Here is a 25,159-nt window from a genome sequence, read left to right as displayed (position 1 = left end):
AACTTACTTTTTTAGGAAATTAAAGAAACTAAGAATGTAGCATAGAAATAGACATTAAATAATCTTCCAAACAAAAAAAATTTATTTGTGCATTTAAAACCTTAAAACGTAAAGTTTAAACGTAACTAATAAAGAATAAATAAATAAAGGTTACTCATGTAAAATGACTAATTAATTGTTTGCATGACACTAGCAACTAAAAAGGTCATGGCTTTGATTCCCAAATTCACATAAAATGTGTCTCAAATGCCTTGCAATTTGCTTTAGAAAAAAATCATCTGCCATGCACACTGCCATGCAACTAATATATAAGGAATTTCTGTCTTTTAAGAATGAATCCCCTGATATCTTCCAATTAAAAAAGATGTGGAAACATTAAAGATTTTGATATGTTGTGCACGATACACTGCAGTATTGGGCCTGTGTCTGTCTGTGGTGAAGCTGAATACTAATGGCTGTAGTGTCCTGACCTCGTGCACACAGCTGAAGAGTTCCCAGTCGAACACCACCAGCTGATTGGCCACCTCCTCTGCGCTCATGTCATGGAGTTTGCTGTCTCCCGGGGACCAGTGGATCTCCTCAGGGAGCGGTATCTGACCGACAGAGACATGTGGATGAGGACCATGATCACCAAAAGACACTGCCAACATGGGTTTTTCACTAACTTTAACATCAGGTGCCCCCAAGTCTTCGACATTTGCTTACATTCTACCGCATTCTTCTCCCACACTTATTTAAATAACTACAGCTCTCTGTTTAAATCATGATGAGACGCTACTTTACAATACAAAGCATTGTGGTTAAATAAAACAAGATTTTGATGGCAAACGAAAGCTTTCTAAACCACTGAATCAAGTTCTCATCGCTGCAGAAGATGACATCTTAATTTGTGATGTTTAACTTATAACAATCCCAGAATTCCAGGATGACTGTAGCAAATACAGAACACTTGTGCTTGCAATTTATAAGGGTCACTGTGACGGTCACGGGAAGACCGCACATTCAACATGGACTTTAATACACACACATACTTACAAACACACACAGAGACTGTTTAGTGATAAGAGTTTATTGTAATTATTGATCTGAGTGAATGGAATACCTGTAAATGATGTGTATTGTTCCCGTGTAGCATTTGTCCCGTGATTTTTAGAGTCCCGGTAGGAAACAATGGCAGGAATTATTGGTTCCGCTTAGGGTGGGAATCTACCATGTATTAATTGAGCGAGGGGGTTTCAGGGGCAACGCGGCCAAGTTGTTGCTGTTATTTCCTGTTTAATGTGAATGATTTAATAACATCGAAGTAGATTTATTAATTATAACATCATGCCAATATGTTTCTTTTAGACGCTGTATATTTAGGTGAACATGTGTAAAGTGTTGTATGTGAGTTTGTCCCTCCCCATGGGGTAATGGTGCTGGCCACCAGTATAAATGTGAATGACTTTGTAATGGAAGGTAGTCTGTGTTTGTTGCTGCAGTGGAGAGTGTGGCCTGAGGGTTGTAGGTATTGTGGGTATTTTGTTTAGTTATTTTGACATTGACCTTGTTGTTAAGGAAGTTATTTTTGGAAACTTATTTTGCATTTGAAATTAATTTGGATTTTTCTTTTTGGTTAAGACTTTGTTCCTTCTATTTTTTGCCATGTTTAATTATATTATTGGGCTTGGATGATTGCCCTTTTGTAAGTTTAAATAAATATTTGTTTACATTTCAAAGTTGTGTATTCATACTGCCTCTGTTTAATTTGGCTACAAAATTTGTGGTGCCTATTAGTAGGCTGACCATTACAGTCACTATGGGAGCAGCACACCCCCAACCCCCCCCCCCTCAACGGTTCTCACCAAGCTCTCGAGCTCCGCGGGCTCGCAGGCGAACAGGTGCGTGTTGACGCCCAGAGTGGTGAAAACGGCCTCGTCGCTGGGACGGAACACAGCCTTCTCTGAACAAACACAGATTAGATTGGGATGTTAAAGCAGATGAGCCAAGTCAGACCAAAAGATGTCATGTTCCCAAACAGTGAGTCAAGGTCTGGATCATTATAAACTGTCATGCCTCTTTACACAAATGTTTACACGCTGTTTGGGGTTCCAGTGTGCCAGTGTGGTCGTAGTAAGTTTGCATGGTGTTCGTGTGTACGGGCTTTAACTCTCTTACCCCCAGATGAGGTGACGGCCACCAGTATGAGGTTGGCGGGTAGGGTGGGCTGGTCCTCGCTGTACTGGAGTTTCTCTTTCACCAGAGCCAAGATCTCTTCCACCCGGCACGAGAGACGGCTCCGAATGGTCACGTATGAGTGATCTGGTGTGTAAACCCTGCAGAAAACTAAACAAGGACCAAACAGTCAAATCCATTACCCCATACATATCGTTCCCATCTTAGTCTCACTGCACTGGCTTCTGGTACATTATAAAATTGATTAAAATACTTTTATTAGTATATAAATCGTTGAATGGTATTGCATCGACCTATGTTTCTCCTGACTAAATATCAATCTGGAAGAACACAAGATCCACTAGATATATATATATATATATATATATATATATATATATATATATATACAGACTTTCTAAATATTAACATCGCCATTACCCATTTTTAGTGAATCATTTTATCTCAAGTAAGAGGCAAAACTTTGTATAGTAGTAATTATGTACATTATTGACTTCCTCTCCGTTTACCAGACACGGCTCTGACAAAAGCACAAACTGGGTCACCGGAGGCTTCAGGGTCAGCAGCGTTTTGTCTGTCAGATTTGTTGCCTATTGATTAAGGTCTGGGAAATCACTTAGCTTGGCTTGAGCCACTTCTCTGACAAAGAGTCTCATTTCATCAGATGAGCTCATTGCATCTATAAATCTTGGCAGACGCTGCTTCTGTGACCTGATTTGTCATCCTGGACTGGATGAAGTGGAAGCAGACTGGCACTTTCACACGCAAAAAGTAAAAAAGGATGAATAAGATGATCCACTTACAGTATTCTCATGGGTGTTATTGCACGGCTAAGCTAAAGCAACGGTAATAAACTGTGGTCAGCCTGTGCAACATTCATGCATCCTATTAAAACAAAGGTTTGAACGTACTCTCGTCCGAGCCACGGAAAGCCTCTCGGGGCTGCAGGCAGGCGTCGATGCGTCTGAAGTGTCGGAAGAGAGGGCGGACTTGCTTCTTGCGACTTTCCTTGTCCTCCTCGGCTCTGTCGGATTGATATAACAAATCAGGTTCAGCAATTCACAAGTAAACAACTGAATAAGTTATTTGTCTCCAAAAGACTATTATTAACCAAAAATGTGTTTAGTAATGGCATCAGGGATGGAAAATATTCTATGCATGGGACAGATATTTGAGGACCAGTCATTGCACGCTCTTAAACTGTTTATAACTGGACAGCAAGAAATGTTAAACTCCAATCTTCCAAAACCATATAAAATGGCATTGATTATGTTTGCATGGCATCTTTATAATTTAAAGATGCAGAAAGACCAAACATGCCAGTGCCAGGAAAAAAATGTGTTTATTTTTTCTATAAACTTAGCTACAGGAAAAAAAAAAAAGAAAAAATGTTTGAGGGTTTAAGACAAAACTGCTGCCCTGTTGAGAGGCTTTTAATGACACTATCGAAATCGAACAAAACACATTAGAGTATTAATCTCTTTGCACATTAATTCTTCATCTGGTTCTAAAGCTCTTAATGGGCTACTACATGTGCCTCATTTAATACTTTACAACTCATGTTGGACTTCACCAAACTAAGAGGCTTCATATATTAAATTATTTTCTGTTCTTCTATGATTTCTGCAGCCATTATAGCTCTTAAAAAATATTTATAGCTTGTATTAATATTCTACTGCGAGGATGAAGGGGATTTGTTGCTTACGGGCTGTGTAATATCTCACTCCAGCGCTGAAGCTTCAGGACGTCCTCCACCAGTTCAGGAAAACGGCTGAGCTCTTGAACGGCGCACAAATACAGCTCCTGAAACGATGTGCATTTATTATTAAGACAAGGAGGAAGAAAACAACGATGAAAACCTAACCTAACCTTTTTTTTTTATAAATTCTTAGAATTTCAATAAGCATTTTAATATTAATGAAACGACAATGTGAAAACAGACTGTTCTAATTCATGGTCTGATGTTCTAAAAACAGCTGCAAGAAAACATAAGAAAATAACAGGCTTCAAAATAAATCTTGTGTAGTCATGTACCAGAACAAAATATGATAAACAAGAAAAAAACAACATCTGGAGCACAGGTGTGTTTGTCTTTAATTGAGAAAAACTGATGTGCAATATTTTCCTTAACTGGGTTTCCATAGTAACCCTGATAGTCTTATACCAGTGATGAAACTCTGAGGACTGTATAAAAAATTTACAAATGTACGAAATATAAAAATCTGAAATTAGCTTTATTTTTCTAAATAAACTTCTAACAAGGTTCATGCTTAAAACAATGAGCAATGGGGTAAGAAATTCAAGATTTATTATTTGAACAGTACTTATGTTGTTTCCCAAATCAATTAATAAAGTTCTTTAGATATTTTACTGAGAAACCAAGACAAAAATTGTGATTAAATAATAACATTAAAAAAATTTAAAAATTATAATTTTTCAGTCTATTTTGCAGATTATTGTTTATTTTTTTGCTTTTTATTTTGTTATTTGTATGCATTCAAAAATGTGGAAAAATATGAGGTTTTTATTTGACTTTTTTTTTTTTTTTTTTTTACAAACGTGTGCGTTGTACCTTTGGGAAAGTGTTGGAGCGATCTCCCTCCTCCTGCAGTAAGTCTCTGTATGTGTCCAGAAAGCGGAAGGCCACAGTCAGAACTGCAAGTTTGCGCTCAGCTCCGTCCCAGCCGGGCCAACCCTCACCCTGCTTCCCCTCTGAGCTGAATCTGAGCCAGGAGTTAAGAAACAACACACTCACGAGCCAACACACACACAGCTGCGCTCAATAGATACACTGAACACAACTGTACACACACGTCTTAACCTGTACAGACAGACAGACAGACAGACAGACAGATAGACAGATAGATAGATAGATAGATAGATAGATAGATAGATAGATAGATAGATAGATAGATAGATAGTTTTTCAGCACAGAAATTGCACTGAGTGTGTTTTTACGAGTGTCTGCAGATAAACACATACTCAGACAGCCGCTGTCTGATCACCTGACACAGATGTCGCACTGGAAAAACTAAATCTATGCTTCTGTGGTCAGACAGCCACAATAATTACAACCTTTGAAAAGTATTGAGGCCGATGCAACACACCCATCACACCCACACACACACAGAAGTTACAACATAAACACACACGCGGAATGAATTTTTCTCTACTCGCAGGCTTACATAAGTTAGTAAAGTCACACTGTAGCATTTAAGCAAAGACATATACTTTATCGGCACATAAAATGACATGAAAATCTGCAAAGACTCCCTGTCCCCAATCCTACCACTCATATGAGCAGAAAACCTGAAAGGCGGACTAAATTTAAACTGGAGAATCCCTGATCCTCTCTGCCTATAATTAAAGAGTCCCGACACCCCATCTAAAATCGACAGCTATTCCCATACAAAAAAGACCCAAGAGGAGTTTCTGCAAATGGCATCACAGATCTAGTAAATCTATATCCAGAGCCGTCACCTCTGCTTGGGTGCTAAAAAATAGTCTGAGCCGCTGGACAACTGCGAAATTTGAACTCTGTTCCCTCGCACGAGCCCTGGATCGCGGCTGCAGCAGCGGTTTGGAGTCCTGCCAGGCAGACTCCACCGGGACTGTCAAATGTGTGAAGAGCTAAAAGCCCTATCAGTCCTGAGTGAAAAGGAATCATCCTGCTTTGAAATCTTTTTATTAAACCCCTCAAATGAGCCCTGACGGGTGGGAAGTCTACGAGACGGGGCTTTTCTAAGCAGGAAGCAGACATGTTGCCTCAACAAAAAGATCTGATTAGGCCTGGATTAGGTCAAGTGAAAGACCAGGAAAAAAGGTGTGGAAAGTGTCAAGATAAATGGCCTGGGAGGAGGGAGAGGAAAGAGAAAGAGAGGAGCGGATCATAAGCTGAGGTGATGACGGCAGTCTGGGAAGATTAGCGAGGGTCACTGATTGCCGCAGACACTCGGGGGGCCGCCGCACAGCAGACACGCTGCATTAGGAGCGCTGAGGCATGCAGACGGACCTCCCCAGGAATACCTTTGTGCTTAAATCCGCAGACAAGCCCCTCAGACGGCATTATGATCTGGGCAGGGGGGGCTATGGCATTCACAGAAGGAATGTAGGTCACTGAATGAAAGGGGACTTCGAGAGAGAGAGAGGGGTGTCCTCTACACACACACACACTTATACACACTCTGACACAACGCCTAAAGCTAACAAAACAAGCATTCCCCACATTGCACACTTCTAATCTGAATTTAGGCAACCGATTGATCCCAAGGGATGGGATGGGGTGGGGGGGGGTGTTAGCCTGCAGAGTCTAACAGAGGTAGGTTAGCATTGCGGCTAATTTGTAAAATCATTCTGACCCAAATCTTAAACGGCATGTGCGACTGTTAGCCCCCTGCGGTAGAAAGAGGCCAGGCTCTTCGGTTGTGTGTACTGGCTGTTTTATGGCAGATAATTCAGTTTGTTTTGGAAGTGATTTGAAGACATTCAAGTGTTGTGCTTGATAATTTAGAGCCAAATTCTTCTTCTGAAGTTTTGTGACGTAAACAAACTGATTGGAGAACTTGTAGGACACTAGCATAGCTGTCAGTGTGATCATCAATAGCATTAACACAAACGAGACCTAAAACAAATGGAGTTTTAGCTAAAAAAATAAAAAGTTACAAAAACTCTAGACTTTGATCATGTCAAATTTTTTCCCAGACACTGTAATAGTTATAGAAAGCAGGATATGACCTCATTCTATAGTAAAGAGCCCCTAAGAGGACATGATGTTGATGGAAAAATATTAGATGGGAGGAGAAATAATATTTCAACGTTTTTGCGTTTTCTTGTATCACATTTCTAAGAAACATAAAGCAAAATATAGTTGTTTTTTTAAACATAATTTTTCATGTCCCTCAATCCTATAAGGCTTCTGTTTTAATAGATAATTCAAAACAAAGAATAAATAATACGTTCAAAGGGAATGAAATTAAGTACAATCTTAAAATATTCAATTAAATGTAAAAAATCTGATCTACAAACAATTAAACTTGCCCTTACCAAATGCCAGAACATTCCTATCATAAACTGCAGCCTAAACTTTAATCTTGATGTTAATGCTAACATAAATTATATGTTGATAAGACCCCAAATCCCAGTCATAGCCCTAAAATTGGTTAATAGAGCTGTTTTTTCCAAATATGATGTCAAACACACTGTTTTTGGGATCATTGATTAGGGTTGGAGCCAAACTCTGCACCGCACTGGCCCTCCAGCCAAGATTTGAATAACCCTGTTCTACTTGGAAAAATCTCATTAAGGTAGGGTTACAGTCCAGTGAAGATTTTCAGAAGTTAAAAGGTGTAAATTTGTCACTTATGGTTCTGGCGAGGGGAAAGGATACTGCTGAAGCAAGAACTGCTGGAACTTGTCTGGTGCCAAGAAGATTGGGTGCGTCAGCATGAAGTCATCCAGGAGTATTTCTGCAAGGAGACAGAGAGATGAACACAACCTTATTAGTGACATCACAACTGAGCAAGATGCTCATGTTTGTCTGAAAGTGTTGGGTTGCAGCGACTGACACGAGGAGGACTGTATAATTCTGGAAAATGATGTCTTCTGTGAAGACTCAGCTGTACTTGTGAACACTCGCTCTGTGAGTATGTGTGCAGAGAAAAGAAATTGAACTTGACAGCACCAGCTTTCACCTCTGCTAACTCATCTCAAGGACAGTGGGTTTGTGGGTTGAAGAAATCACGATGCTTTCTGGCCCACTGACACTCCCAAAGGCTGCGGTGATATACTGTACACACATCTGTCTGTACAATATAGCAGCTGAAAGTAAAAACTAACAAACTAGCTCATATGAATGTCAAGAAACAGTGAAAAAGGCATTACAAACATCCTTTGGAAAACTTGATCTGTAAAAAGGAACAGAAATGTGCGTAATATTTTTCGATCTGGGGCACATCTTGACAGTGAGGTTTTCAGGGACTATATTTTGACAGATGAGAGGACATGATGCTGATTATGTATGTGGGTTATATCAATGCGGAGCACATAAATCATTAATACTAAACTATTAAAATCATGATCGCTGATAGGAATGAGAAATGAGTCAGTCGCACAAAATGAACACGTCGGTTCAAAATGCTAAGGCTTTCACGTGTCATGCAAATCAAGCAAAGCATGTATGAACTAGAGCAAAACAGGGTTCAATTCTAAAAGCTGAACTAATCCATTTGCATTTCAGAGCAGTAGCTTTGACACAGAATAAATGTGTATCGTTGGTTCAGTCAGATAATGAATTTAATTAAGATGAACTCTCAGTTGAATTTCCTCAGTTGATTCATTCGTCTGAACAGCAAAGTTTCCCACAATCATGCTCTGCTTTGCATACTGATTTGCAGGCAACAACCGATCAATGATTGGTGCAGACGTGTTTGTTTTAATTCTTGATTTGGACTATCGAGAAATGATGCAAATGTCCTCCTGTCACTACGGGACACAAGGCGTTCTGCCGTGCAGTTTAGAAATGTAACATGTCCAAACCTGCACACTTCACATATCTGTGCATGGTTTTTTTTGTGAAGTCACACCTCCTTTGAGAGTTACGGATGAGGCATCATGGAAGCGTGGGTAAAATAAGGTCACATGCACACCAGTCTATTATTGTATTATATCTGAAATAATATAAAATATCTAATATTTATATATTTCTAATAATATAAATAATTGATGAATTTAAAGTATTTATATTATTACATTAATTTAAATAATGATATATTCATACTTCTTAAACAGTAGCGTATTATTTTATTTTTTTCAATAAATGTTATATATATAATAGGGAATATATAGGCAAATTAATATTGATAAAATAATTAATTAATAATATAATGCATTCCATTACTTTTTATACATACATATGTATTTAAAATAAACATTTATGTTACATTTAAATAAATGCGTATGTGTGTAAACATACACACACACACACGCACACACACACACACACACACATATATATATATATATATATATATATATATATATATATATGTGTGTGTGTGTGTGTGTGTAAACATACACACACACGCACACACACACACACACACACACACACACACACACACACGTGTGTGTGTGTGTGTGTGTTGTTTACCATGTATGGCAGACTTTAGCAGGACTTTAAAGGGTCCCAACTTCATACTTGTTGAATAAAATATATGCACGTTGGAGTAAGACTTCCACATCTTTGCAGCTGCTGATCTTTTGGGGTTGCTATGGCAACGCTGACTTTAGATGCTGCACAGTGAGTAAGGAGAAATAAAAAAAGATGAGAGACCAAGAGCGAGACAAACAGACAAAATACAGCCAGAAGTACACAGCGAGACAGGGGCAAAAAAGATTCTAGGTAAAACCCACAAAAAAGCAAATGGAATGCAAAGCCAGAAACAGCGACACGCCGACCTACGAGTTAGTCAAGTTACTGTGAAAAACAGGACCAGAAAGACTGGAGGAGGAGTCGACGGGGTTAATTACCATCTCTGATAGCCACAGACCCTTGAAGGCACATGCTAGTAACCAAACAGAAAATACGCACCAGACAAGTTCTATTAAAGTTGATGAGGAAATGATGAGGTGTGAAATATATTCAAGCAACTTTACTTTTAGTGACTGTAGCGGGTGTGTGTGCTGACGGGAACACTTCTGGACACCCTCCGGTCAAATGTAAACATTCTTTTCTAGGGCAATGACCATCTCTCTTGATTAGCATTTGTCATGGCTGTTGAGATTAAATTAGAGTGTGAGTTTATAATTCTTTAAAAGAACTGCTGCAGCTGTAATTGAGTCTTGTGTTATGTGAGTGCGTGGGTCTGTTTGCCTCCCTCAGGCATATGATGCTTAGCAGAGAGCATCAAATCTGCTGTAAAGAGCCAAGTAAATTCCTGAATCACGTGAAGAATCACTGCAGGACGCACATTTAATGCATCCAGCTGTCCTTGACTTCGACGCAACAGATACAAGCCAAATTTAAGATGAGTTTTATTCTAATAAAGTTTTAATACATCAAGGTAGAGCAAAGCAATAAAACAGAAAACAGAATTTGTGCTTTTGCACCTTGCAGAGGCAGGAACGATAAAAGCATTTGAATTTATTTCTAGTAAATACAAATCTATAACTGCAACTTTATTTCTCAAAAATGCAACTTTTTATCTTACAGTCGCTCAATTCTGACTTTATAGCTTACAGATGCAACTTTATTTTTTCTTAATTGCGTCTTTATATCTTATAGTTGCGGTTATATCTCTCAGTTGTGACTATATGTTGCAACCTATTTTCTTTTGTGACTTGATATCTCTAAATTTCAACTTTATATCTTACAACTGCAACTTTATTTCTTATAATTGCAACTTTAGATCAGTTTCAGTTGTGACTTTATATCTTACAACTGCTACTTTAACTGTGCCTTTATAGCTCATAACTGCAGCTTTTATCTCAAAATGTGTTAATTTCTTATTTTAAATGTGATCTTCTGTCTCTTTGACCTTGTTTTAGGTGGAAACAGGCTTTCATAAGAAACTATCTATGTGGATTTACTGTGTAAAAGTTTGATACCTACCCTTAGTGTGAAAATAGTCAGTGCTGATGTTTAGCTTGGAAATATAAATCGGCATGAAGATGAGGCACAGAAGACACAAATATGACACCTTTCCGCCTTGCATGCTTTTTTCTCCATTTAATCCCTTCTTTCTCTGACGGCCCCCACATTCTCCAGCCTCCTTTCATGCATTTTCCTCTTTCGACTCACTAGTCTACATTATGAAGTGTAGCAAATCTCCAGCCCAGATAGGCACAAAGCACCTCTCTTTAAATGACAAGAGTGGGAATAGAGCTAAATCCAACACCCACCCTGATACCCACATGCACACACCACACACAAGCAAATGCACACACACACACACAATCACAGTCAAATATAGAAACTGCACATGTATTCTCTACACCAGCACATGCTCTCGCATTGTGAGACTGAAATGCAAGAGGGAGTTCAGACAGACACCCATCACACATCGTTCAGAAGTGAAAATCACTCCCTTTCTTTTATTCTTGAGGTCAAGAGAAGCCCTTGCCAACTGAAAACACCATAACCCCACTGCCTTGAGACGATGGAAGGAAACGGGGAGTGTGCAGCTGAAGGCCGTCTGGAAGAATTTCAGTTGCAACAAAAATGACCTTCATGAGACTAAACTAGGATCAAACTCATTTCTCAACACATAAGGCTGAGCTTTTATTCTCCTTTGTCCATATAGCTCAAAATTACAACTGAGATCTCAATTGTTTCTCCTAAACACTAATGAGTTTACAACTACAAACTTAATTCTCCACTAGACTACTTGTTGTTTCACCTGTATATCCAGAGTGTGTGTGTGTGTGTGTGTGTGTGTGCGCGTGTGCGTGTGTGTGTGTATGTATGTATATATATATATATATATATATATATATATATATATATATATATATATATATATAGTCAGATCACTTCTTTCAACAGGTAATGCATGTTATATGTCTTTGTTTATATGTTTTATATTTTATGAGTTTCATATGATTAAATGTATGTGTCTATGCTTATATATGTTTAAATATGTAGGTCCATGGTCATGTGAGGCTGAACGTTTCACTCATTTGTATGTCTCCACATATAGTGGACTGAAAATAAAGCTCACTTGAACATAACAGGATTCATGCATTTACATACTTTTTAAACTTTATAAAAAGAGTTTAAGATGAATTACAAACTGGCCAACCCATGCCTTACAAATGTTGAACTCCTTCAGGTCTTTCGAAAATACAAAGTAGCATCATTTGAGCAATTTCATTTTCCTCTGAGTCAATATATATATATAAATGTTTTTTTAGACACTGGGACCTTCAGGTTCGGGGTCATGGGGAATCATGACACACTCAATAAACGGCTGTCAGTAAAAAGCGCTGAGAGTCCCAGCTGCACGGATGTGGTCAATGTAGATGGTAATCAGCTGGAGATCTCAGATTGGGATTTCAGGAGAGCGTAATGGAGAGGACCACGGTGGCGTTGCATAAACCATGACAGACATTCCGTTACCATGGAGGCCTTATCACATCTGAACCCCCCACTACCCACGCATGCTCTCCTTTTTCTTCCTCACGCCGTCTTTTCTTCATCTCTCCCTCCCTCACGTTGGTGCCTTTTGGCTCCGTGTGTGTTCATTCGTGTGTGCTTTGAAGGTCTCTGCTCATTCTCTGAGGCTCTATGCACTTGTTCTTCATATCTGCTTTATCTCGGCCCCCATGCACAAAATCCATCCACTCTGGGAGGCATTTCACCCTTCAACTCCCATCTTTTCTTTGGATCGTAACACAAAACACCATCATTCACATGCAAATCTCCTCTGGCGGGCCGCCAACTATAAGGAAATACACAAACGCCACTGGAGGACCGCCGTTTTTCCTGAAACAGTCCTTTGAAATGAATGCTCGTGGTGAAACTTCCCATACAGTTTGGAAAGAAGAAAGCAGGTGCAAATGAAAATACATGTGCTATGCAAGACAAAAGCAAGAAAGAGTCCACGTCAAGCCACCAGCCTAGCACAACACGTGATTAACACGTGACTCCAAAAAAACACACACACACAAAAAAACACACACCTTACGGCCTGTAAACTAAAACAGAGCTTGCTGAATTTAGAAGATCACCACTTTTTTTTGGTCTAACCCAATTCAGACTGGCCCCGGGAAAGGTTGTTCATAGATTTTTAAAGTCTGCTCTCTGGCCAGACGCGAGAAATGATTTGAAACCTTCACAACTGATATTGCACAAGATGAAAGAGAGAGATGTAGTTCTAATGGCTGAACAACATCAGTCCAAGATGTGCCCACATGAAAGCACGACACAACAGAACCCAGCAAGACTACCAGTGAACACCCATGCAAAACAAATCCACAGCAGAGGTAATGGATTCATTTAGCACCCTTTTGTTTGCTAACCATTTGCACAACCTTCGAACCTAGCTCTCAAATTGTGTGATAACGCTGGAGGCAGACGGTTGATGCTGCTATTACATTTATTGAAATTGAATGCGTGCATTTTTCTCACATGATTTCTTCAAAGAAATTGCACACATCTCTTAAGACTCTTATGTATGTGTACCATTCAAAAATGCAGGGTAAGTATGTCTTTTAGATAAATTAAGAAACATTTCTTAAACAGCAAACCAACATATGAGAAAGATTTCGGAAGAATCATGTGACACTGAAGACTAGAGTCATGATGTTACAAAATAAGCACTGATATCACAGGAATAAATCACATTTTATAATATTTCCAAACAGAAAACAGTTCTTTTAAATTGTAATATTATTTATTATTATTATTTTGAGCAAATAAATATGGCCATAGTAAAACTCATTTTAAAGCTAACAAAAAAAAAACTCAATAATCCTAAACTTTTGTCCAGCAATGTATATTTATAAATTATGCTGGTAAATAAAATAAAAAAATATATTATTGGTTAATATTATGTTCCCCTATCCATACATGTCGCATTTTCAGTGACAACAATAATTATGAAACAAAATAAAATTATAATATTAATAATAATAATGTGCACTGATGAATCATAAACAATAAAACCATTTAGTAAGAAAGAGAATTGGGTAAAATATCATGTCATTTTTAAAAATGTATCACACACCTCAATGCCATATATACAGTAAATATGCTGAAGCCAGCCTGTGTTTGTACAACATAAACTTTATTTAAAAAAAGTCACTTTCTGCCTCCCATTGCTCTTTTTCCTGCAGGCGAAGAGAGATCACACACCCAGCCTATCGTCACAGCGAGAATACTTCAAAATAACATCTTACACATGTTTGATTAAGATCATCATCAAAGCTAAAAGCTCCTCTATGGCTCTGTTTCCAAACGCTCCTGTATATAATCATCGTCCTCCTCCACTAGAGTGAAAGAACTTCATCACCATTATAGTATGCAGTGATTGGTATGTCTCCTCCCTACGCTCTTCGTTTTCTGCATTACTATTTACGCCTGTGATCTAAAAGCATGAGATGCTGTTCGAAGAGTCTTGGGAAGCTGTTTGGATTGGAAGGAGGCTTTCCATGTGCGCCTGCTTCTTGGTGGGACTGATCACTGTGTGCTAATCACATCCTTCTCTCTAGCAAGCAGGAGGCTGTTTTCAGGCTGTTATTAGGGCTGTCGGTCAAGCCACTGATCCGGGAGCTCGAGGCCATCTGTGTGTGCGTGTGCACGTGTGTGTTTGACTGTGCAAACTGCGTGGTGAAAAAGAGCAACCTCTGCTGTCACTTCAAAGGGGCGTCACGTGGCGCATTTGCTATGGTTTGATTTAGCCTTTGACTCGCACTGACTGCAATGCTGTTTTTGTAATGCAGAATGAAAAGAGCAGGGAAAGAGAGAGAGAGAGAGGGAGCGCTTCAGAAGTGCGGCCTTATAATCGCTTTCAAATATTGTGTCTATGTAGCCAGTAACATCAGGGTATGAATTATGGGGGTTTGCAAAGAGAATATAATGCTTAAAACAAGACATGACCTACCAAAAGAAGATCAAAACAAGAAGCTTATTGGTTATTTGTGCTTCGTCAGGGTTCTCAAACGTCTGTAACCACAAATGCATGATTGCAAGTTAATATAAGTATGAATTTTCATCTTGCAGTAAATACACCCTCGCAACACGAAAAGGCGTTCATCTGATGAGGTAACCATAGCAACAGTAGACCGAGACCTCATAACATGCCCTAAAAGTTATTGCATAATTCTAATACTTGCTTTCCACTTATCCCTCTGTTCCCTCCTTCCATTTATCTCATCTTCCTACACCTCCACCTCCTCCGAGGGCGCCAGTTGCCATGTGAACAGGTGCTGAGACTGAGAGGGAAAAATATGTTTCTCCACCAAATTCTGAGGCAGCACTACTGTGCAAAGCTCAGAGAAAAATGTTTTATCAAGAACGGTGGATTCTAAATCTATTTAATGCAACACTGTAAAATAGTGATTAAAACGTTAAATGAACTATAAGATTTTCAGAACTTTCATCATCATCCAATTGAAATTTAAGTTGGATGTTCATCTATTATTTCAGAATGTTCATAAAACATTGAAATGTAATGTTTCTGTAATATTTATAAAATAATAACATAGAATATTCCCCTAATGCTTGCATAGCCAATATATATATATATATATATTTTTTTTTTTTTTTTTTTTTTTTTTTACTAAAAAGCTGGACATTTTGAAAGTTTACAGAACATTCAGAAATAATGTTTTCGTGACTTAATGGGATCGTTAACAAAACGTTCGTAAAACAGTTTGTGTTAGCAACAACAAGGTCATGGTTTTGCGTTAACTGATCAAATGTGTACACTTTGCATGCAACAAACAGCATTTTATATAAAAGCATCTGCCAAATGCATAAATGGAATGATTATGTTATGCTTATTAGATAATATAGCATTGCTGTCTTGGAATCAACTGTGAGCTCTATTTTCTCAGTGAGTGTTTAGTTGTAGCAAATGTTGCCTATGCAGGAACAGTGCAAACGAGTCACATTCATCACAAAATACAACAAGCACTTGAAAATGCCCTACTGTGTATATACTACCACCCCCTCCACAAATCAAATCAAATCTGCAGCATTAACATCAAAATAAACATACTTAAAAAGCACAGTCGGGGTAGACGGCACAGCTTCTCTTCAGCGGAGAGCTGCCCAGGTGCATGGATAAGCACAAAACGAGTGGGCTAACCATTAAGTATCAAGATGAAGGGGGTTGGGGGCGAGAGGGTGATACCGCAAAACAAAAGAGCGATATCTCACTTTTCCGTAGGATGTTATGTAAAGCCCTGCAAAGGGAGGCCAGTGTGTGGGCAGTCATTCCACTCTAATCTCTCACTCTTTTCAATAAAAAAAATGCCAGCGTTCCTCCTACACGAATACACGTTTTCTGATTGCACACCTCTCTCTCTCCCTCCATGCATTTATTTCTTTCTCCACACTTGCTGATTCTTTAAAACACCCTCAGGATAGTTTCGGCCCACAGGAAAGCAGCACGTGGAGAGTGGGGTGGTCCTTACACAACCAGGCCTCAGTCCAGAGACTACCTACATCTCTTTTTGCCTTAATTTGCTTATGATGAAAAGGCAAATCAGCTATAATAATTCCAGAAGAAATCTGGTTTGGACCAGCTGCAAATGGCATCATTGTGGAACCACAGGACAATGACGTCATGAAAATGCTGATTGACACCACGAGAACGCACACAGTCCCAAACCTTCACTGCCAACGACCTTGAGATGTGAAAGGCTTTTAAGAGTATGGCTCGAACAAAGATCGAGTTTTCATTCATTATGAAAAAAAAAATTAATACAGAATGACGATTGGCTTCATTCGTGATATTCACACATGCATCATTCTGCCTGTAAATATTCAGTGAAGCTGCAGCAATGCTACCTGAGTGAATTAACAGCACAAAAATCAGTGTTGAAGTCCAATTACAGAATGGTGGTTCTTTTTAAATTAAAATTACATTTAAATTAAATTTATGCATTTAGCAGACGCTTTTATCCAAAGCGACTTACAGTGCATTCAGGCTATCAATTTTTACATATCATGTGTTCCCGGGGAATCGAACCCCCAAACTTGCGCTTGCTTGCTTGTTAGCGCAGTGCTCTACCAGTTGAGCTACAGGAACACAATTTTTATTTTTATTTTTAGTGAATCAAACTTTCACTGCACTGTGCATCAGGACTGATATGTAAGTTGCCCTGAACGAGTGATTCATCTGAGTCGAATATTTTTAGTGCATCATAAACACAGCGCAAACTGTGCAGTCTGATTCCCAAACTTATGACTCTGTTGAACCGGTTCTTTTAGTCAAATGCATATCAAACTAACTGTGAAACTTAAATCATGCAGCAATGTGATTTACATTGTGATAAGTATTTTATTAAAAAAGATATGTGACTGTGGACCACAAAACCAGTCGAGTCAATTCCTAAAACAGATTTCTGAATAAATAAGCTTTCCACTGATGTATGGTTTGTTATGATCTGACAATATTTGGCTGAGATACAACTATTTGAAAATCTGAGGATGCAAAAAAAATCTAAATATGGAACGCCTTTAAACTTGTCCAGATGAAGTTCTTAGCAGTGCATATTACTAATCAAAAATTACGTTTTAATATACTGACAGTAGGAAATTTACAAAATATCTTCATGGAACTTTACTTAATATCCTAATGATTTTTGGCATAAAAGAAAAAACTATAATTTTGACCCATACTATGTATTTTTGGCTATTGCTATAATAGATAGATAGATAGATAGATAGATAGATAGATAGATAGATAGATAGATAGATAGATAGATAGATAGATAGATAGATAGATAGATAGATAGATAGATATAGAATTTGTAAAACAATATTCAATATAATTTGAAATAGTCATCAATGTAAAAACAGATGCTATTTGCAGCCAAATAGTGTAGTTACAGCATCTGCCAGCAGGGGCTGACATGATAACATTCCAAACCTTTTAATAAACAAAACCTTTATCACAATAGAACATTTTTATTGACAGTAAAAAAAGCTTTAAAGCATGACGGTATGAGCCACACCCCTCGGCACATAAAAGTGGAGGAAAAATTCCTAAAATTGTCAACTAACACCACTAACGAATCACAGCCATTACACTGCTCTTGCCCTGCCCACTGGAACTTTGTTCTGACACGCCAGCCGACAGAATTACTGATGCCTCTGGCTCACAACTGGAAGGGCTAAAGGTAAACAAAGTTATGTAATGATCGACTTGCTAATCTCGGTTCAATGAGCCCTACCAAATCACTCCATTACACACTAGCAGTCATTACACACACTCATGAGGTGTCCGTGCACATTCCTGAGATAAAGCTGTTTTTTTAGAAGTTCTGTCTTGGAAGAGCACTAAATAGCACAATACAATATCCAGGATATACCGGTATTAAAACTATATACACTCTAAAAACAATAAATAAATCAAGGTTCTTAATTGGCATTGATGGTTCCATGAAGAACCTTTCACATCTATGGAACCTTTCTATTGCACAAAATGCTCTTTAAAATCTAAATGCTCACTATGACTCATTCAGTCAACAGCTGGCCTGTTTGTCTTAACACTGATAGATTGACTGTGCATCAGAACTGATATGCAAGCAGTGTCTTATTTCAGTGCGTTACCTCTTGACCCTGGATCAGTGGACTTCCCTCGGACAACAACACTAGATGAGACAAACTGCAAGCCCAATGTTGGCTAATCCAGAATTAGTGGCACTTTTTAAAGTTTTCCCGGGCTTGGATAACAAATTGCTGAGAAAATGTCAGCCTTATCTAGAGGCAAGGCATCCCCCTTCACAAGTAAAACAGGTTGAGAATGAGGCCAAATGTCTCTGTCTGTGACATGAAATTGAAATCTCTCTGATCTGTTCTAGATATAGAGCAGATGTTTGAGATAAACTGCTTAAAATCACCTCCAAAGGAAGAAGAGCGACATGAGCTGTCAAGTGTACAAAATGAAAATGAATGACAGTTTAGGTCGAGACATCAGTTTATCAAGGGCTCTAATAACATGTGTTTAGAAAAGAAATTAAACATGTTGAGTGAACTTTTGGCCTCAAAAGTTTAATATTTCAAGCCACATTTACAAATTAAGGAGGTCCATTTTGATGCAAAAATCCAACATGTCCTTAAAAAGCCTCTGTGTTTTTAGCTTTTGATTTATTACACATACAGTTTACCTCAACTCAGCTTGATGTGCACAAAACCTTTCCTCACCTTTCAACTATTCACACAGGTTGAACAGTCATCATCATTTACCTTGTCCAAAAAAAACGGGACATTTTTCCAGAAACTGCATATCCTAAAAACACATTGAACCATGCAAATGGTCCGTCTGGTCATTGATTTTACATCAAGCATAATTCTCTCTTTACGCACTGGCATACGGTCGAAACCCCTCCAGTTTCCATGGTTACTTCACAAAAACAGTCTAATGCACATGTGCAATGTGAACTGCTGCACTATGGCGGCAAAGCATCACTGACAATGAATGTGTGGGAGAGCCATTCTTCATAGCACAAAAGTCCTGGCTCTTACAGGAACAGGTAACATGTATGCACTTGTTAAAGACACCCCATTCCCATCACTACACATCACAGTGTGTCATTTCCCTGTAAAACATCCTTTGTCTGAGTCTACAATAGAAATCCCCTCATTTGTTACAGGAATTGATTGGTTTGTGGTGTTTTCTGCATACAGGTGCTCAGTGCTGTATGTGGGTGGTAACGACGGTTCATGAAACATCCATAACACCAATTTGAGGAAAGACAGAAAGGAAAGCACCTGAAACATTTAACATTTTCTTTCGCTTTCCCATAGCCAAGGAATTACCTAAGCACCACCCTGTTTGAGGATTTTCCTCTGAATAATGTGAAAACATTTTGTTTTATGACAGTATTTGAGAATTTTTGGTGTGACCTTTTAAGTGTTGTCAGTTCTCAATTAAACTTAAGTTTTACGACAAGTTTTGACTGCCTTTCTTGAATACAGTGGAATACTGTCAGTGTCATGCCACATTTCGGTAAAATAAAGAGAGTATTAAATGCACATATAGATTAAATAATCATGGCTAAAACAATAATTATTTTCCTCAGTTTAAAATTTTTTATATATCTTTGTTTAACCGAATTACTATATGTCATGGCATAAAAAAAAAATAACTTTATGGATGTAAAGATTATGCCTAATATTTGGTGTGAAATTCAAATTGTGTTGTTCATTTGGCCCATATACTGTCTTTATGAACTAATTATTTTCATAATAGCAGTGACTAACATCTGTAACCATAGGGGTAGTGACTAAAGTAAATTACAGAAGTGCTACTGCATTATATGATGTAAGAGACTAGTTGTCAAGATTCCGTAGATTCCTGAAAATCCAGCTGTGAGGCCAGAAAATCTAAGGGATTCAGTTTGGTTATTCTTGCAACATTAAAGTCTGGTTCCATTCTGGTTCGACGACACTTTTCACAATTTAATCAATTACAATTTAAATAAAATTAACGCCCTGCCATTTTTTCTTGTTGAACATAATAATTTTCTCCAAAATACACCACATTCCCAAAGTAAAATGTTTTGTCTTCTTTCATATTGACTATATGAAGTTAAATTGTTAATGCGTCATCTTAAAAACATTTTGTGGCATGACACAAAAAACTACTACATGAAACAAAACGACTAACAAATTAAAAATCTAGTATAAAAGTAAGCTAATGGTTAAAGTCATTTGCAGACATGGCATTATCATGATCTGGCGATACATTTTCATTCAAACCAAACAGCTATTCAAGATTGAAACTGTTTATGTCACTTTCTTTATAAACATAGGAACACATCTTACGAAAAATGTATTTATTCCACTGATCTATGTATGATCTCTAATATAGATCAGTGATTCAATCACATAAGAGTCATACAATAAACTCTACGTCTCCTTTAAATATTCATAAACAAATATGGCGCTGATACTAAACATTAACACGTTTACAAACGTTTGAAATAGTTTCGGTCCACTTTAATCCAACTTCAGTCTGGATTACATAATATCTACACTGATTATTAGCCTGCTATTGAAATTTTATGCAGTAGGCTAGCAATTAATGTCTGCGCTACATACATCAAATTCGTCTAAATATAAAAAAAGGAAGTGAATTCAAAGAGCACGGTAATAGCGGTTATCGCCAAAATTAGCGATCTGTTGATAATCGTGAAAAGGAATTGCGGAAACGATTATTATTGTAACCCACTACTACAACTATGCGCCGTTAACGGTCACCATAGCAACACAGTGGAACGATGCTAGTAACGTTACAACATTCTAAAACGAACGCAATGATCTTCAAAGACCCGCCAAGAACGTCTGTCAGTGGAGCGTGAGCGTGGGAAACGGACTCGTCTCACCTGTGCAGTTGGCGAAGCGCTTTCCTGCCACACTATCCAGCAGCGCGAGCGTTAGATTGTCCGGCGTGTCCGCGGGCAGCGGGGTCCAGCTCGTGTCCAGACTCGCCTCGGAGCTCTGCTCATCACTGGACAGCGACGGACTCCTGATGTCCGCAGTGGCGGAGGGCCAGCACGGCGCTTCCTCGGTCTCCGGGCTGAACACCTCCCTCGCCGGGCCGCTCTCGGGAGAAGTCTCCCTGAAGAACGGCACCACACGGGACAGGCTGGCCCGCCGCCTGGATGCCCCGGTGCCGGTGGCCTTCTCCCCAAATCCACCCGCCCGAGTGAGTGCATTGGTCTGTTTCTTTAAGAATTTTTCAAGAGGCTTCATTCCAGCCGGCATTTTGATGACAGAAATCGCAAGAAGGCCCTGGATTGCTCCTAATTAATACTCAATAATGAACAGTGATGACGACCGTATGGACCTGAGCGTCTACATCATAGCTGGATGATGATGGATCCCAACTCGGATAGGAAAAATGCCTGAAGAAATGATTCTCCGTAGTGTTAAGGTGTCAAGAATAAAACACGGCCATGTTCAGTGTTCAGGTTACACAAGTGGATGCTGATCGAGTCCTTACTACGCTAAGAAAAAAAAAAGATCGAAACGTGTCCCAGGGACACCCGTCCTCCACTGCAGTCCTTCAGCTCGAGAAGAAGAAGGCTTATATGCGAGCTACCATTGCCACTGTCAACGAAGCCTTGATCGATGAGTTAATTAGACGAATAATCAGACAAAAAAAGATTAAAAGAGCAGCAGGTGTATCTTAAAAATGCATATACATACAAACCAGTCTCTGCCAAGATGCCGAACCATATAAATGAATCGTCTACCGAAGGAAACAGGCTCCTGTCGCAGACGAGACACGCGACGCGATGCTGATGAGGATTTCGTGTCTGTAGATCCCTGCCCGCTTCAGTGGTATCCGTAGTTATTTTTCTCTCACGGTACCGAGTGTCTCTGCGCCACGAGTCCGCACAAATACTGAGCTCTCTCTCTCTCTCTCTCTCTCTCTCTCTCTCTCTCTCTCTCTCTCTCTCTCTCTCTCTCTCTGTGCACCCGCCTTCTCTGCAGCTGAGTGCCTGTGTTATTGGTGGTGTCAAGAGATATTGCTCAATTGCTTTGAATCGCAGCAATTGCAGTCACAAGCTCATATACTAACAAGAGCCCACATGTGCGCCAAAGGCTCAGCATTAGAATAAGCATTTCCATTTGTTTTAATCATCCAGGTCAAAATGGGACTTTTATAGGCCTATCGAAATATTGAAGAATTATCCTGCTATTCACTTTATTGCTGGCAATCGTTATCGCTCAACAATACCATGTTTCTACCACTATATTTGTACTATGTGTCTCAAGCTTAGATATCATTTTACAATATTTATATGCAACAGTTTAAATTAGTAAAAGGCAACTACTTACCCCTAAAGTGTTTAAATTAATATTTAGAACAAAGAATGCCCACTTTACCTGCTGAACCTAAACTATTAAGTAAACAATTATGGCATAAACTATTAAGTAAACTATTATGACATGAACTATTATGGCATTTAAAATATGGGTATTGTTTTGGCATCTCTGGTTCGATGAAGAACTGTTTTAATACCATTGCACAAAATGTTCTTTATAGTGGGAAAAAGTAATTTTGGTAATTTAATTGATCTTCACACACAGATTATATATAAAAATATATACTGTATACATATATATATATATTTCTGTATATATATATATATATATATGTGTGTGTGTGTGTGTGTGTATTTATGTATTTATGTATGTATGTATGTATGTATGTATATATATATATATATATATATATATATATATATATATATATATATATACGTGTGTGTGTGCGTGTGTGTGTAATTATTCACTGAAAGGTTCTTTTGGGAATCGAAAACAGTTCTTCTATGGTCAACCCCCCCTAAAAACAATTTTGGGCCTTTATTTTTAAAAGTTTATAGTATATTTTGTAAGGAATGACAAATAACTTTTTGTGCATTTGCATTACCTCTATATTTTAGAAATAGTGGAAATAAAAACAATACAAATAATACGTAGAATTTAAAAAAAGCCGCATATTAGTAGAAAAGCAACATATTTTAGTCCTTATGTCTATCTTTTAAAACATAAAATAAACAAATTTTTAAAGCATAAAAATTCATTAAGGAACCACCTGAGACTAAAGTTCTGTATCAATTACAGTTAGCATGTGCCTTGCTGTCCTTTAGGTCTACAGTTCGCCAGCTGTATGGTTTCAAATTGCGCAGCTGGAAAGCACAAAGAGGAGTTATCTCCTCCACAACTACTTCATGAACACGAGCACTGCATTTAATCAAAGGCACTTATTAGGAGACACGCTCAGGCACCGTCAGACCTCAGGCCTGGTCAAGGTACAAGTGGTTTATGAGCCAGTAGGGTAAGCAACTTCATTATCAGTATTAAGTTACATTTAGGAGGCCTGCGTGGTTGTCTTGTTCAAATGTCTGTCAGGAAACAGTATCCCAAGACACCTATGAGTTGTAAATATGGGATCCAGTTAACACACTATGCTGGCACTTAATTGAATACAGAATAGTGGGAACAGAACAGAATCTTCTTAATAGATTAACTATTTTATATATATATTTTATATGTTTATAAAACACAATAAACTATTGTTGTACATAACCCGTATGGCCTGGCTTTCTGTAATAAACCTCAAAAACAAAAAAAAAGTATTGCATAAAACTAAATCTTTTGTTGCTTATCTTGTACAGCAGTTATCTCGGGATAGTATTAACTCTTGTGCGCTCCTCATTTGGGAGTCACACTCATGGTCTTCGCCATCAAAAGTGAATGGATCCCGGAAATTTAACTTGTTCAATAATACGTTTTTTTGTATTTTGAGAGAATTTTATGGTAATAATCGATATTTATGCAATAACTGTGATACATTTTCCCCATTGAAAACAGTACAAAATATTTATTTCTCTAATTAAAAAAAAAGTTCAAACAATGCTTTATCTTTGATTAAAAAATAGAGACTAGGCCTTTAACATAATTTTTTAAAAGTCAGATTAGCACCTCCTGGTGAGAGCAAAGAAAGAAAAACCTGTAATTTCATGGTGTAACCATTAGATGCCTATATAGGAATCTATGGAGAGGCTTTTGAATTGGCTAGTCATTCTAATACATCATATTTTACTTTTATTAGGTTGTGGATTTAAATCATGGACTGCGTGACATCACCATTAGTTTCCGAAGAGCGTTTTTGAAGCCAAAGGAGGGTGGAGGCGGCAGTCGCCATCCTGGTAGTGTTACCGACATCGAAAATGGCCAAAAAGGCGGGAGCTTGTTGGTGAAACCACACCCAACTAGCTCGACGTCGGTGACAGCAACAGCAATCCACCTGTCAATCAAGTGTAGTTTTAGTCACTTCCTTGTTGAGCCCCTCACACTCAAGGGGCAAGGAACTCGACCGGAAGTTGAAGTCGGGTGGGGGCTGCCATCTTTTAGCAGAACTTCACTTGCGTTAGCATTCCCATTGACTCCCATTCATTTTGGCGTCACTTTGACAGCGAATAACTTTACATCTGAGGCGTTTAAAGACTCTGTTTGTCCATTATTTATTTCTAAAGATACACGACAATGTATAAAGGGCTCCATTACCTTCTATGTTACATTATGGCCCCATATAAACAGTTTTTGTAAAAAATAGGCTAACGATTGCGTCATAACCACTCGGCTCGCTGTCGCATTACCGTACAGACAGGTGGAGAAGCTCGCAGGCAATTAACTTAATATGGCGTACTGGCGTTACATTTTAAAATACTATACAAAATAATTAATCCGAATACTTACTCCTGCTCACTCACGACAAAAAACTCCCCGCTCAAGCTC

The 25,159-nt window shown here is 38.4% G+C and overlaps 1 protein-coding gene across 1 annotated transcript in view; it reads right to left on the bottom strand.

The window, feature by feature from the left end:
- Window positions 1–22,277, bottom strand: part of LOC127946511 (rap guanine nucleotide exchange factor-like 1) — a 33,752-nt gene extending 11,475 nt beyond the window's left edge. Inside the window, exons 1-8 of the mRNA XM_052543136.1 lie at window positions 21,232–22,277; window positions 7,562–7,640; window positions 4,748–4,898; window positions 3,881–3,978; window positions 3,087–3,199; window positions 2,158–2,325; window positions 1,845–1,942; window positions 471–593 (exon numbers count right to left, since the gene is read on the bottom strand). Coding sequence (XP_052399096.1) covers window positions 471–593; window positions 1,845–1,942; window positions 2,158–2,325; window positions 3,087–3,199; window positions 3,881–3,978; window positions 4,748–4,898; window positions 7,562–7,640; window positions 21,232–21,613 — 1,212 coding nt within the window. The 5' untranslated portion in view covers window positions 21,614–22,277. The remainder of the gene's footprint in view (window positions 1–470; window positions 594–1,844; window positions 1,943–2,157; window positions 2,326–3,086; window positions 3,200–3,880; window positions 3,979–4,747; window positions 4,899–7,561; window positions 7,641–21,231) is intronic.
- Between the last annotated feature and the right edge of the window lie 2,882 nt (window positions 22,278–25,159).

Source organism: Carassius gibelio, chromosome A3 (assembly GCF_023724105.1).
Source record: "Carassius gibelio isolate Cgi1373 ecotype wild population from Czech Republic chromosome A3, carGib1.2-hapl.c, whole genome shotgun sequence".
Taxonomy (NCBI): Eukaryota; Metazoa; Chordata; class Actinopteri; order Cypriniformes; family Cyprinidae; genus Carassius; species Carassius gibelio.
Note: the sequence above shows the minus strand (reverse complement) of the source record. Positions and strands in the feature narration are given on the sequence as shown.